The 16,112-nt window shown below is 35.8% G+C and overlaps 2 protein-coding genes across 2 annotated transcripts in view; one reads left to right on the plus strand and one right to left on the minus strand.

Moving 5' to 3' along the window:
- Positions 1–9,600, plus strand: part of LOC134539605 (uncharacterized) — a 44,032-nt gene extending 34,432 nt beyond the window's left edge. The window contains exon 3 of the mRNA XM_063381780.1: positions 9,280–9,600. Within this exon, the coding sequence (XP_063237850.1) occupies positions 9,280–9,366 (87 nt within the window). The 3' untranslated portion in view covers positions 9,367–9,600. The remainder of the gene's footprint in view (positions 1–9,279) is intronic.
- Positions 1–16,112, minus strand: part of LOC134539686 (prohormone-1-like) — a 344,120-nt gene that overhangs the window by 286,937 nt on the left and 41,071 nt on the right. The window lies entirely within an intron of this gene.

Genomic DNA, 16,112 nt, shown 5'->3' on the forward strand with positions numbered 1-16,112 from the left:
TTTTTTACTCTTTTACAAATTTTATGCTTATAGTTGTCAACGTCTTGCTACCTGTGTGCATTATATACTGCCCTTGCTTTGGTGGCGTGTAGCGTTTTTGTGGCGTTGAAACCGTTGCGTTTATAAACCCGACCTTAGTGTATTTGTATATTTTTGTCGTGTTATTCGAGAAAATACATAAAGTTTGTGTATTTTTCACATGTATAATTTTACACCAAACGAATGTTTATAATCTAAAAAGTTAACACTGGTGTAAAAAAATTAAACATTAGTCGTGTATACTAACGATTCTTCTGTTAGTTTTATGCCCATAATATATAAATTGTATATATAAACTTTTGAATTGACATTGGTTTTGAAGTCTATGGACCATGAAACGAAAAACTATATAAAAAATTTTCCTGAAGTCTCACCATGGTAACGACTGCAATAGCTAGTCTTTCTCCAAGATGTATCTAAATAACGTGAACCATTCTTTCAGTACTCATCAGAGATGAGTAACATCCAACCTCGGTAACAAGAAAATTCATGTGTTCTCATGTTGCAAATACACTTATTACACAAAAGTTGCACACGAAATTCAACATAGAATCCGTAAAAATAAAATAATAACCTGAATAATTTTTGAACGCTTATTATAACACTAAGTATATGTTTTGTGCTTAAACGACTGAAATCGGCCTCTAAATAACTCCTACAAATAAAACTTAACCTTATTGAGCTGATTCAACGTTTAACATTTTACAATACAAATGTCAATACGAAATTCTATTTTTTTTTTTCTTGGCTTCGAATACATGTATGCTAACAATTCTTTGTGTCTCTACGATATGACGCACGCTGCGCTATCTCTACATTGGAATGTTAACTAATAGTTTTAATGATAGGATTCTAGCGTATTTTTAGTTGCCATATTGTAAATTTATTACTATAATTAATAACATAAATTATTCAAGGATAGATGTTTTATTATAGAGTTATTAGTATTATAAAGTAAAAATATTATACATATTTGCAGTGGCAATACTGTGATGTTCACGAAAGCAATATATACCGATGAATCACGAGTAATCGCCGTCTATTTTTTTAGATTTGAGACACTTCCACCATATGGCAGCACCGTGGCTACACATTTCCGTTACAATAGACTTCCGTTCCATTCACGAAATTGCCCTACCGAATGTTGTATGCCGAGAGCCAAGATGTAACACGTCAAAAACTTTACAAACAAAAAAAAATATGGTTGAATTATGAATTGAAATTGCTGACGACGGGGCTAAGGAAAATGCAAATAACAAGCTGCACACGCTGTACAAGCAGTACAAGCTGTACACGCACTATTCTTATTCTTCAACTGCGTCGTGACCGATCTCTTCGCCTCATTCCGCCCAATATGCGTTCTCCAGGCTGGCTGGCGCGACCGGACTGTACCTTGCATTAGGACAGTCGGGTCCAAATCGCGGTCCGCCCCGCTACACTCGCGCCGCCCCTGGCCTCGCACGGGATCCGTTTGCGAGCCGACGTGAGTATACCCTTCCCCCCACCCCCCTTTCTCTCTTGCACGAGACGACGCCCCGACTGAGGGGAGCATGACGTCACAAATGCATCTGTCACGTGAGTTGTAGGGCTAGATGTGCGCGCTTTGAAGCAAAGTTCCCCCGTAGATAAAAAGATTATTAATATTTACAAATTTTCAGTCAAAACTAATTATTACTCGTGGAGGTATTTGTCCATGAAGTGGATGCATTTTTTCCATGGAAGCCTAAAAATAATCAAAGATTCGACTCTTTCAGCCACAGCATACAAACAAATTAGGCTTAATAAAAAAAGAGTTACGTTAAACCAGAGTGACTTCGATTTTAGAAAAGGGATAGTCTGCAGTTCACAGAGATCCGAGCCACTGACGAACAGTTTCGACGTTCACCGATCGCTCGTGAAAAAACACTATATTGCAACGATAAACATTGTTTTTACGATCATGGAGTATTTTAAATAACGCTAACCTTACCTAACCAACCTTATAGTTCAGTTACGATAACCTAACCTACCCTCCCGGAAAAAAAAAAACAATTATTTAATACACTGACCGAACCTAACCTAACTTTTTTACTTCAATAAACTTCGGAACTGTTCATGTTGAGGTTGTGGCTTTCATCCATGTGAACTGCACTCTATCCCTTTTCTAATCTTACGCTGGTTAGCAAGTAAACAGTGCTTTATGAACGCTAATTGGAAACTTTTTTTTAACAGTTTGAAAGGCGTTTGAATTAAAACTCGGCATTTTTTGAAGTTATCTCGAGAAGTCAAGGGTAATCGAAAAAAAAATAGCTGCGCCAAGATTTAAACCCAAATTTATTTTCACTGACCACAAATACTTTATTTTACTACTAATTTACCTCTGTTGGACGCAAGACTAGTACGACACGCTGACTTAACTCGGGTATACAAACATACGTACAATTTAAATTAATAAAAGAATGAACAGCGAATTTTTTAATTACTGTACTCACGTAAGCTAGCGATCGAAAATTATTTTCTTTGTTTCCCAAACAAATGTGTACACTCGAACGTAGAATTGCCGTGAAAATTTTCCGATTGTGTCGTAGGTGCTCATTTTTGGTCTTCTTAAACACCACATTTTGTCCTGGACTCACGTGAAAGGTACTGAGCACGTGGTTTTCTTCTTATTTTTTCTTACTCTTCTTATAAACAAAGTTCATCCTTTTAAAAGCTATTTTCTCACTGAACGCAGTCTTTTAAATAAAGGATCCTTTGGTTAAGCTGGTATGTCCCGTAACAGGTCAATATTTTATTTTTATGTTTAATACCGTTGCACTTGTAGACTTTTGAGTGACTAAACTTCAAAAAAATGAATATATATATTAGTCCATACATTTGTAATAATTAGCTGGCTTAAGTTAAATTTCTGACATTTTTGTGCAGTACGAATAAGGAGAACCAAATGGGATAAATGACTGAATATTTGGGTTTAAAGGCAATATTGATGGCTACTGCGTTGTATGGTTTAAATTTCTTTCAGGAAAATTTTTTTTTATTAAATTTTAAAATCATACGAATTCTAAGGATTTTAAAAGGTTAGGTAAAACTAATTTTTTTTCCCCCTGAAAGAAATTATCTCATCTCACATGTAAACCAGTAAAATTTACTTTAAACCTAAGAAGTTCCCGCTTTACATTCCATTTTATTCTCCATATCCAAACTGCAGAAAAACGTTGAAAATGCATTTTTGCCAGAAAGGTATGCAAAGAGTATGTTATATAAATATACATATGCAAATTATTTTTTGATAGTTCAGCCCGAAGTCAGAGAGAACAGTTCATCTAAAGAGGAAACGTTAAATAGTTCAAATTACCAGGTTAGGCGATTTAAAGGTAAATATTGAATTTGATGATTCCACCAACGTGGATGTAGGCAATTTTTTTGTGGGCCCTGAGTACGTCTGGAGAAAACAATTGGAGGATGCAGATGAATTTCTCAAACAGTTCACACGAGCATATAAAGTAAATGTACGGAATGATCAGAAATGCTTGTCGTATTTACCCACATTTACGAGAGGCCCTGAATTACGATGGCACGATAGTTTTTAAACCACTTTAGAGAACCTTGCCACTTTTGATGACTCAGCCAACAGATCAAAAACTGCATTTTTTGACAGAGGGACATGTACAAGATTGGGAATCAACATTGCAGTCTAGAGTTCAGGCAGTCGATAAACCCTTTGAGTTGTTCGTGTACGATGTACTGAACCTTTGTACTTGACTTGGTGCTAGGATGACTGAAACTAGTAAGGTTAGATAGTTCTTCCGTGGTCCGAGGCCAGAGATTGTGGAAAAAGAGTTATCTTTTTTCCAACAACACGGTGTAATAGTTGTTGGGAAATTTGAGGAATTTTGAGCAGGCTTGTACTCTGCTAAACGTCATGTTAGGACACACCCAGTTATTCAGAAACAGGAACATGTTCCTATGTGGGAAGTAAGGAAATCTCAGCCCCTAAATAAAGAATCTAACTATTCATACCAATATAGGAAAAAAGTTTTTTTTTTTATTCGGGCGGCAGTTGAACTAGTTGCATGGGGAACTTGACAGTAAACAAATTCCCTTCCCACTGGAATGCAAATACTTGTGGGACGTAAATATATAATAATAATGACCTGAAACTGGACATACCCCCTTAAGGGGCCCGCCTCGTCAGGGGTGAACGTGTGTTAGTGAGGCGGGATGATAAGCGCGACGCTCGCTGGTGCTTCTAGCGCGGTGTCGCCTCTGGACTGGCGCGCTGTCTTCTCGTTGTGCACAGAGCAGCTGTGAAATCTGAGCTGTGACCGTAACATTATATGGCCGAGAAATGATGATAAAGGTGTAATGAAAGTCCCTTAAGTGCTTTCAAGAATCTTTTCTGGTTGTTTTACGCCTAAAAATTACTCTGAAAACATGCGTTTTTAGCCGTTTTTACTCTTCTGAAAAATACAGTTTAAAAACTTAATCCGGAATCAAAAGTACTTTTCTGCCCGCAGCGAACTCTTAAGTGCTTTTCGTAAGCAGAACACACTCGGATATCCCGGGTAGTTTTGAAGTCGCGTTGTTTCTCCTGAATCTCTGCGCATCGTGTGTGTGCCCGTGTGGGCGGATGCCTTAAAATTGCATCATTACTATTCGGAACACCTGATTGGTGCAGCGGCCTTGGCTGTCGGCAAGGTTACGGGTGACAGCGGTCTCGACAAAGTGCCTTTCGCTCGATGATGAGTCCGTCGTGAAGCGCGTCGTTTGATCGGCCGATTGGTCCTGAACACAGCACAGCTATGTCCTGTCGCGAAGGACACTGCATAGGTCCCCGAGAAGCTGTGATTTTCAAAGGCGTCCATGCTCGGTTTGTCTGTACCGTAAAAGAAAAAAAGTTACCCTACGAGTGGATTCGCCCCTCTTGCTGTTCGAAAACAGTCCGTGCAAAACGTCAACTCACACTTGAGATTGTCGCAAAAATGTAGTGTTAATGCTCCAAAAATCTGGATGGAGTAAACTCTTTCACATCGTGTGACTTCAATGGGTAACAAACATGAAAACGTTATCAGGGTGGCAATTATTAATAAAATTTATCCAGGTAAAACTTCTGTATATTGGGGAAAAAAAAAATTAAAAATATTTTTAAACTCTTATTTTAATTACTTAATATTAAAATATACATTTTTTTAATTATTGCCTGTTTTAATGTTTCTGTTTGTTCCCGTATTACTCATAACTAATAACAGATTTTTATCAATCTTTACTTTTTTTAAAAAAAAGGTCTGAAAATAAATTTATAACTTTGTTAAAAAATTACAATATAAGGGGATTTAAATAAGGTGATTACAATGTTACCATAATAAAAAACATATCAGAAGGTTATAAAAGTATAAATAAATATACTGGCTACAAATGATATGTATTAAATAAATAACATTTTATATATTAAAAATTTTAAAAATATATCCTTATACAATAAAATAATGAGTCTTAAAATGAAATTTTTTTTCACTTAAAGCCTGCTCTGTCAGCGTTGTATTATGTAGCTAAATAATTTCTCAAATTGGGAAGGCTATGGAATAAAGATAAATCTTTAATGGAAATTTTCGTAAACTTAGTTATTCTATGAATTAATTAACCAACTACCTATATTATTCTCAAGCCAAGGTTATTCAAAGGATTGAAGTTTATATTATGTTAAACAAAAATAATGTACTGTGAAACCATATTCTCTATTACCTAACTCAGGGTTTATCCTGATTTACGTTCTAGTAGGGAATTTAAGCAATGCCGGGTTCAATCCTGAGTCCTATCCCAGAGAGATTCACTAATTAATAATAATTAAAAAACGGCATTTAAAACGGTGCTGATTTTTTACTTAAGTAGTCAGAGCCAGAGTTTTCATTTTATAAGGTTCGGATTGTGTGAGGGTTCATCCACACGCTTCAATCCCAGTTTCGGTCTTCCGTTTCTTTTTAAACACTCGTTTGTTTCAGAACCTAAAAAAATCAATGAATATTGTAATTAATGTTGTTTTAAAATGAAAATACACATGTCACAATTTATTTCCATAGTTTACTTGACAAAGAATCAAAATCAAATTTATTTTCGTACTTCAGACATGTTGAATCACCCTAACACAAGGGGAAAAATAATATCCATAAAAGAAAATTCTTCTGAAGTCTTTGAATTTTCCCAAAACATTTTCTACACGATTTTATGATCGAAACCTTTATTTGTGTTTTATAAAATTATTTATCTCTGTGTGTCTGCATGTGTGTTAACTTAATGACTTGACTGCTAATTTGAATGAACGTATTATTTAAAATAATTTTATTTTAAACCATATTGTAACTTATGAGTAAATATGAACATCGTTATTGTAAGTCATCTGAAATTTTACTTTGATTCGATATTTTTTTCTCTTTCTTTATTGGTGGGGGGGGGGGGGGAGGAGGTTGACACTGAAATCATAGTCTGTACCAAGTAAATTGTCCAAAATTTACTGTTCTCAAAATAAGTGCCAGTGGCGCCTACTTACCGAATATACCTTACTCAGCATCACATGAAATGTTTACGAACATTGACAGCCACGTAAGTTGTTTAAAAAAAACTGTTAATACAACGACTGTGACAGGAGAATACGTAGACCATTGGTACTACCATTGAGAACTGTCACATTTAAGACTTGTTACATGAGCGTATTTAAAGTTGAAAATGTTAGTTCCCAAAAGGAATTTATCTGAAATCCACCTTCACCATACATCATGACCAATTCTTGTTTGCACTTGTCTTAAAAGTTTAGAAACATACAAAAGCAAATTTTAAAAAAATGTTACTCAATATTTACAGAAAAATGTTTTAATGAAAGCTTTGATTTTTTCGCAATTAATTATAGTTACAACATAGAAATTAATTTGTAAGCTAATGGGTAAAAAATTCGCAGAATAAGTGTCTTAATGAGCACTAGAATTAGACTCATAAGCAAACCTGCATAAATTTTGCTAGATTTTTAAAACTATGTGTTTATGAGGAAATATCGGCTTCATGTTTGAATTTTATTTTGGTCCCAGTGGTGTATTTAGTTTTGATTTGATTTGGCAAGTAGCACTTTAATTATTCAAATTAAAAAGTTTATGAAATGGTAATGGCATTCAACCATTTTTTACAAACGTTTTAAAAATAATGTTTTATCGTTGTCTTAAAACTGATAGAAATAAAAGAGCAATTTCAAGTTGTAAACTGTATGAAACTGTTTCTTATTGTTTCATCACCATTTGAACTAAAGTTAAGTTTAAATGTTAAAACTTCTATAACTTAAAAATAACTTTGTATTTTTAAAATTAATTATATGATATTTGTAAATTATTAATATTAGACATATTTATTGAATATTTACTACATTGTTTTGCTGTATACCGTCGGTTCTTTAATACTATACTCGTAAAATCTTTAACTGTGTAATCAAATACAACGATCAGAGAAGTATTGAGGAAAAAACACTTACATCAAGTTCGAGTGATGTATTTTCTATAAATTCCAAAAAACTTACTACAGTGATGAACGTGGTAGTTATGGCCCCATTAACAGTCTTTTGTTTCTGCTTAATCGCTCGTTCTTAATCGTTTACATAAACCTACCTTTTCTTTAACGAAATCATTAGCTTGTTTTATTTCAATTTTGTTAGCTAGTATAAAGCAATCAATGGGATCTTCTCAAAGTAGCATATGCGCTCGTACTTAAAAATTAGTGACAATATTTAATTTATTTTATTTTTAAAAAATCTACTTTTGTTACTGTTTAGTTAGAATTGATTTCCCGCCAAAATAACTTTAAAAAATAACGCCTGTCATGAAATATAGATTAACGAAGTGAAAGTTAGTGAAGTTTATCGTATAATGTATTTTATGGTACTAGTGCTATATTTTAGCTTTTAGTAGCAATTCATATTGATTATAAGACTGTAAATTATGTAAAAAAATATATATATATATTTCGTATTAAAGAAATTATTTCCGTCAAAAAGTAATTTTTTTCATTAGTTAAAATTATTGGTTTATTGTTTTTTTTTAGCATTTAAAATTTTATTTTATTTTTGAATTCCCAATTTTGATGATTCTTGCAACGGAGACAATTAATTTATAACACTTTTACGGACATGCGACATTTCTGGCGTATGTGCATGAAATTGTTTGGAATAATTTTCGAATGCTGTTGTTGGTGTATCTTTGTTAGCGACGTGGGATGATAAGTGCGAAGCTCGCCAGTGTTTCTAGCGCGGTGTCGCCTCTAAGCACACGGCTCAGAACTGGCACGCAGTCTTCTCGTCGTGCACAGGACAACTTGAGATTTGAGCAGTGACCTTAACATTATGTGGCGGAGAAATGAAGATAAAAATGTAATGCTAGGCCCTTTAGTGCTTTCAAGAATCTGTACCGGACGTTTAGTGTCTAAAAAATTATTTTGTCAACAAACGTTTAAACCATTTTCACTCTTACAAAAATACAGTTTAAAAACGAAATACGGAAAAAAAGAGTACGCATCCACCCGTAACGTATTCTTACATTATTTTCGTAAACAGACACTACTATGATATCTTATGTGAACTTTTTTCACCCACAAAAATCTTTAACCTTTTTTACTTCTAGGATTTAACAAAAAAACTGTAAAGTGTATTATTGCAGAGGCTACAAACGAACGGTTGATTCTAAACTGTATAAGACATATTGTTGGCCTAAAATTCATGCTACGAAAATTCTTGAAACGAAGTCATTTAAACGATCTTTTGAATCTAAACGAAACAAATCAAAAGAAAAGATTTAAATATAATATATTGAAATGATACCTTACTCTTAATTTCAAAGTGAAACGACCGAAATAATCTGGGAATAAAACCAAATGGAAATGAAATACAAACCTAATGTAACGAAATTAATTGAAAACTAATGTATCAAATTAATAGATTAACAATATAAATGAACCGATATGTACCCAAATGAACAGATATAAATAAATGGAATTTAGTTAAACTACATGAAATGGAGTCGAAATAAAACCAATATTAATGAAATAAAACAGTTTGATAATTATGAACACTTGTTAAAGAGATGGCATGTATTTTATAAAAGTTTTGATATTGTTTTATTACGAAATTATTAAAGATCATAAGTATATCATGTGAGCGGAATAACTGATGAGACAGCCCTCTTAAGGGTGTGCTCCACCCTCGAGGTTTGATTGCCTCCACCTTTGTTCCAGATGGACTTGCAGCGCCGAGGCCAGCAGAAGGGGCGCGTGTACTGGCGCTGCTACTTCAACGCGGTCACGTGCTTCAAGAGGAAGTGACGTCACACCTCCCCTGCGTACCGCCCGAAGTAAGGGCCGCTAGGCCCCGCCTTCGTCGGCGAACGAAACTGATGTTCGCCCCCTCCTTAAACCACCTTTCATCAAATAAATAAAATAAACTACTGTATGCGTTCAGTGTGCTCCTTAGAGCCTCCCAGTCAGCAGTGAAAGAAAAATGCATAGCTAATTTGTCGCCTATTATCTCCCGTTCGTGTTACGCAAATGCTGTGTTTTTGCTGTGTCAACGTGAGTTTCAGATGTTTAATGATGTTAGCCTGCTGTCCGACGTGATGTATTCTGATTAATAAAAAGTTGTGAATAAATTTTACCTGTGTCCACGTCTTTACTCCAAGGTTTTAATATGATCCTGCATTCCGCTTAACTAAATGTTTATACCCATTCAAACAAGAACCTAATTTTCATAAAAACATGTCATTGAAAATTTAGTTTATTTGAGTTATTGTAGTAGTTGGAAATAGGGGGTTCAAGAACAGGCGGAGGATCGAGGATCCGGCGGCCATCTTGGATGACGTCATCTAATCCGTATGCTAATCCATGCTAATCCGTATGCTAATCTATGCTAATCTACGCTAATCCATGCCAATCTATGCTAATCCATGCCAATCTATGCTAATCCATGCCAATCAGTATGCCAATCTATGCCAATTCGTATGCCAATCTATGCCAATTCGTATGCCAATCTATGCCAATTCGTATGCCAATCTATGCTAATCCATATGTTAATCCATGCTAATCCATGCTAATCCATCCGCCATTTTATATTTCTAGAAATTTCCACCAACTTCGAATCGTGACGTCACCGTTGCACTTTTCGTCACGGCCGCCATCTTGGATTAGAATTTTTTTTTTCGAACTTTTGAAATTCGATGTAATCATCAGCCGCCATCTTGTTTCGTCTGCTGGTGGCCGCCATCTTGTTTTCGTCTGCTGGAGGCAGCCATCTTGTGACGTCATATAGTTCTGTTGGTCGCCACCAGATAGCAGCAGGGATTATTTTATTTTAACTAAAATATTTTCAGTGCCGAGGCTGGGATTCGATCCATGGGACGTGAAAACGTCCAGGATGTCGTGGTTACGAGGCGGACACCTTGACCACTAGACCACGAGACCAATTGGGATATGGTGGAATAAATAATCTATATATGCTACGTACTGACGGCAAGTTTATGATAAATGGGGGAGGAGGGTGTTTTTGCCTTCCTTAATGCATACCTAAGGCCCCACATTTTAAATTAAAATTATTATACAGCCGCCATCTTTAATTCCAGCACAGACTACCAGATGGCGCCAAATTCAAAAATTAGTTACCAGAGGCGCCGCCATCTTGGTTCTCAAGTTGGCTGGTAGATGGCGCCACCGTCGCCATATTTTAGTTAATACAATCGATACCAGATGACGCCACCATCGCCATCTTTAGTTCCTAGTGTTGCTACCAGAGTGTGCCACCGTCGCCATCTTTAATTCTTAAAGTTACCGCCGGAGCGCGCCACCATCGCCATCTTTAATTCATAAAGTCGCTACCGGATGGCACCACTGTCGGCCATCTTTAATTCAAGGTATTGTCGCCGGATGGTGCCAAGTTTGAATTTAAAAACCTACAAGTGTTATGCAATGTGTAACCAGTCGAGATAAGTTTGGAACCTGTAACCATATTATTATTATTATTTATTAATGTATGTTTATTAAATATGATAGAGTATTTATAAAATATTGGTGTTGTGTAGAGTCTCTCTCTCTTCTCGTAGTGGTGGAAGACATCTCGAAGGTAGTGTTAGAATTTATGTATTAAAGCAATCATTCTAGCTGAGGAGACTAATAACTTATAGTTACAATTCAATAATAGCAGCAATTAAATGTTTTGAAATTAAAGCAAACAACGTAAATGTTAAACACATATTTATTTAAATCTTATTACAAACAGCAAGGGGTAAGAACAATCGATGATTTACAAGAAGTAAATAACGAGTAATAAAATCACATAATATTCACACACTACACATCATAGTGACAAAGGCAACATTAACTCGAGACCCAATTATACATAGTAGTATGGGTGGTCGAATAGCCAGAATTTAAGTAGCTGAACATTACAATGAGCGCAATGGAATTTGCCATACAGTTTTATACATTTATCCAGGCGGTTTCCATAAGTCTTTAAAAGTTTGTTGAAGCTAGGACAGTTCCATACATTTTTATACATTTATCCAGGCGGTTTCCATAAGTCTTTTAAAAGTTTGTTCAAGCTAGGACAGTTTCTTTCATTATGTAAATCAACAATGTTGGCACTGCACAGTTCACTCAAGATAAATTTTTGTTTGTCTCCTAGAACGTACACTAAATATCCTTCTTCAGGGTTGATGATGTCACATAACACTGATGAGATTTGGTCAAAGCTCACTTCACCTTCGTTCCACGAGAGTCCATGCACTTCATAAGTCAGTTTACGATTCTCGCTTTGCGACAGCCTGTCTAGTTCGGACCAGTCACATGGCGGTTTGAATATGTATTCGTAGGTCCTTAATACATCACCGTCCACGATGAACATTGGTGCAAGTTGCTTAACCACATACCCCTTTTGTGATGTGAGGCACTGAATGTTGCAGAGAAATAATGTCATTTTTGCCAGTACTCACGATAACTGATGTGTGAAGCTGTGCTAGCTCTGCCAGGCTGATGCTAGTTCTACAGGTATGACTGCAAGGCTGCAGTTTACGGTGACTCCAGAACTCGCTCGAAATATCCTGCACAACACATTCCAAAAAACATGACGTAGCCTATGGTTGACGGCACAAACACCCTGAGTGGCTCTGCGTGTTTCCTCCTGCCCGAACACGCGCTGCTGTGAAAGCCTCTTCCCGAGCACAGACGTCACTCCCGCAGCAGACAAAACAGGCGTATGCTACAGGAGCTAGAACAATTGAATAACCAAATATATTTAGACTACCCAACTACATAAATGACATGAGACAATCCCTGTGCGATAATCATACTTTAAATGTTGTAATGTATGGAAATAAATACTCTCCACTCATTTTTCAAAAATCAATACTTAATTCGACATTCATATTCAAAATCAACACTCAATTAAACACTCATTCTCCATCTGCACCCGATACAGAACTAAGTTACAAAAATTAAGATACACCTCTTAATATCAACTGTTTAAATTTTATTAAATCATAAAATACAATTTATAAATATTCTTCATCCAACTAAACATTATTTTATTCTATATAACATCTACATCTTAGAGCATTAAGTATACTGTACATGTTTCTTTGATAACAGACAAATCTTTAATTTAATGATTGCATTTAATTTTTACAGTTAAATAATATTTTGAAAATTAAATGTTGACAAATTAATAACATGTCCAGCGGCCATATTGAAATTTTGTACTGTGATATAAATTTGAGGACAACGATCCTGAAGAAGCTAGTTGAATCATAGATCTCATCCAGTACCCGTGTACTGTGGTCAAAATGTCTTTTGATCCATCTGCTGAGTATGCAGAGGTAACGTCTGGATTCCGTCGTGTGTTCTTCGTGACAGCTGATGGTCAGTTCCAGCTGGAGGTCTGCAACTTTGGTCATCACTGGGTGTCGAACTGTGACGAGGACAACCTAGATGTACGCAATCAAGCATGTAGTAAGGTCAACTGTGTTATATATCATATACGACCTGACAGTAAATTTCCCACAAGCTTAGACATACTTAAGGCTGCATCAGCAACCGAAACGTTACGTGTGCGTCCAGGACAAGCGTCAATGAAGTGTGAGTTGCGGCGTAGCACCGGCGCGGTTATCAGTTGGACGGAACAGTGTGACGGGCTTATTCACCACACCATTGAGGAAGAAAGTAATCAAGTATGGTGGGCTTCATGCAACTACCTGCAATGTAACCTACATAGTTTTAAGCCTCTGTACGAACCCGGTAGTTAGTACCACGTGACATCTATGAAATACATGCAAGAGAACCATTTTTGAAAAAAAAAAAAAAAACGAAAGTGTTGCACAACAATAAAGTTGGTACAACTGTATGACATTGTTTCCGTCATAATCGTGAAACTAATTATTATAATATTAAATAAGACTCATGCGCCAACTGTATACAATGAACCACGTACCACCAGTATGCTCTGAGCCATACGCAGTTTACTTATGAAGTGGAATATTTTTTGTTTTAAAATTACAATGTTTGTAACTCGAGAAATTTAATTTTGAAAGTTTTATAAATGGCTTGTTTTTAAAAATATATTATTATTATTTGCAATCTGTGGTTGCACGAGTATATGTCGACTTTCTTGTAATAAAAATAATGAATGTATTTCTCGACTTTAATTTAAGTAAACCCCCAAAGTGTATAACTTCAAATTAATATTTATTCGTGTAAAAATCCCTAAAGCAAATAGTGCATGCTTTGAAACGCAGGTTGAGGTCAACGGTTCGGAGCAGCATGCCAGGCTAGCGACCGGACGGAAAAAGTATTTCCGGGGTAAGGAATTTTGTTGACTGCCTGTGGGAGACGGGTCAGTCTTAAGGTGGTTTCATGCGAGGTCCTTCGTAATGAACAGACCCAACAAATCCGAAATTAATTTTGTAATACGCATGTCTAAAGGAAGTTCAATAATGCATACCATTAGTTTATAATGTATGAAACTACTGGTATGCATTAATACTAAAAATCAAACCACTAAACATATAAAAAAAATTAATGTTTTTAAAAATATATATTTATAAACAGTCATCATCTTTAGAACCTGTGTTGGAAACCAGTATAAATTTACTCGATTTTTTTTTTAAGCTAACACATCAAATGAACGTTCAGGTGTGAACCCACCCTAGTGACTCGTCCATGACCTCACTGACGTCACACACAGAAATCCTTTATATACTCGAGCGAGCGCAACTCCAACCATTTGTATCGTGCCTTCATGATCGAGTTCTACCAGTCCACTAGTCCACGTCTTCAGTTCACCGCTGAGGTAAGATGCCCGCTCCCCGTTTATAAAAGAAATATTAGTATAACAGTGCATTGTTCAGATCCATGTCACATTAATATTAAAGTATTGTCATTCGTGCATTTCATTAGTTGTGAAGTAACACTATTCGCGGCTGAAGATTAACGGCTTATAGTAATAACTAAATTCGTTTGCAACTACTTATTTATTTTACAAGAAGCAAAAGCAGTAGTTAAAAATAATCTATATTGTTAACGTCTGTACCGTGGCGTCAACAAGCATCTAGATTTTAAATTTAACTCAAAATTAAAAACATTTTGAATGTCTAGCAATCATTACGATGAGTCAGATTATTCGGCTCTAAAAATCTACAACCTTTCGATAACACTATAGGCATCGATCTGCATTCTATATTAGCTTATATATTCAGGTGCATTCAGATATTTTAAAATTGAAACATATTTCCTAAAATAATTCATTAGCGAGAGTTAATTTCCTCTTTTTGCAAAAACCATGTATCTACTAGTTTTGTTACGATATATACCAACACACATCAAATCACGTTTGTCGTGGTGGCTAATATCTAAAAAACTTTACGGAGAATTACCGTCTCAAGAATAAGTAGAAGCACACTGGGGAAATCCAACACAAATCGTGCACGCTTATGCTTTATTCCTAACACGTCTGTAGGTTAGTTGTAAACTGTTTACATTGATCCCCTCTGCAACTCGTAGCTACAGTGTTGTGCTCCTATCTGGTAGACATGGCGCTCCATAGTTTGGAGTGCGCGGTTCGATACCCATCTCGTCCAGTTTTATGTTATTACAAAAAAAAGTTGTTCACTATGTCTATATATTGAAATCTTTCATAGTCACATTTACTGTATACGTTACGTCCAAGTGCAATTCTAGTATCGCATGCATTATTGTCTGCGAGCCATAATCTCGTAAGCAACCATGCTCAGTCCTCTTTCCCTGACTGAACCAAATGCCAGACATGCTCGGGGGGGACCGATGACTTTATTTATTCTGACAAGCCACAAATTAAGATGTATTTATTTTAAATAATTATTTCCAATGTAACACTAGTAGGCTCATTATTAGTTTTATAATTTATTGTGCATGTCCTTACACAGTTTTATTCTCTAGCATGAGTAATATGGATTTTTCATACTAGTGTATTTTCACATAGAATAGTTATTTTCGTATTTATTAAACACATTTTTGACTTGAGTGGTAGTTGACGTCTACATAATGTACTGTTATATCCTAGCGGCTTACATATATACCGCTGCTCTCAGGCATCGGTCCTATGCTATAGGGCACGGACAAGTCTTTGACCTCGCCTCAGCTGATGTAACCTGTAATTTTATCACGTCTCAACTGATGCATACGTAGTCTGTGTTAACGTCCTACTGCAGGCACGAGCCTTCAGTCCGCCACAGTCAGAAGCCTACACATACTTGTAAAAAGTATTACACTTGTGATTGTTATTTTATGTAGTGTCACATGCAGTTGTAGCCATGAAACCATTTACGATACCCTGGGAACAATGTAGGGACCACATTAGGAAGTAATATTTTTCTTGTTGTACTTATGCTGAAATCATATATCCTAAAGTGTCTGGCCACATACAGGAAAAGGACGCACAGTTGGCAGCACACTATGCTATGAGCAGCGATACATTAATTTATATAGATTATGTTTTTATTTTAAATATCAGTGTAAGTATGTCTAGTATTCCAGCAATAAAACAGCAGAGCTAC

This window comes from Bacillus rossius, chromosome 15 (assembly GCF_032445375.1).
Source record: "Bacillus rossius redtenbacheri isolate Brsri chromosome 15, Brsri_v3, whole genome shotgun sequence".
Lineage (NCBI taxonomy): Eukaryota > Metazoa > Arthropoda > Insecta > Phasmatodea > Bacillidae > Bacillus > Bacillus rossius.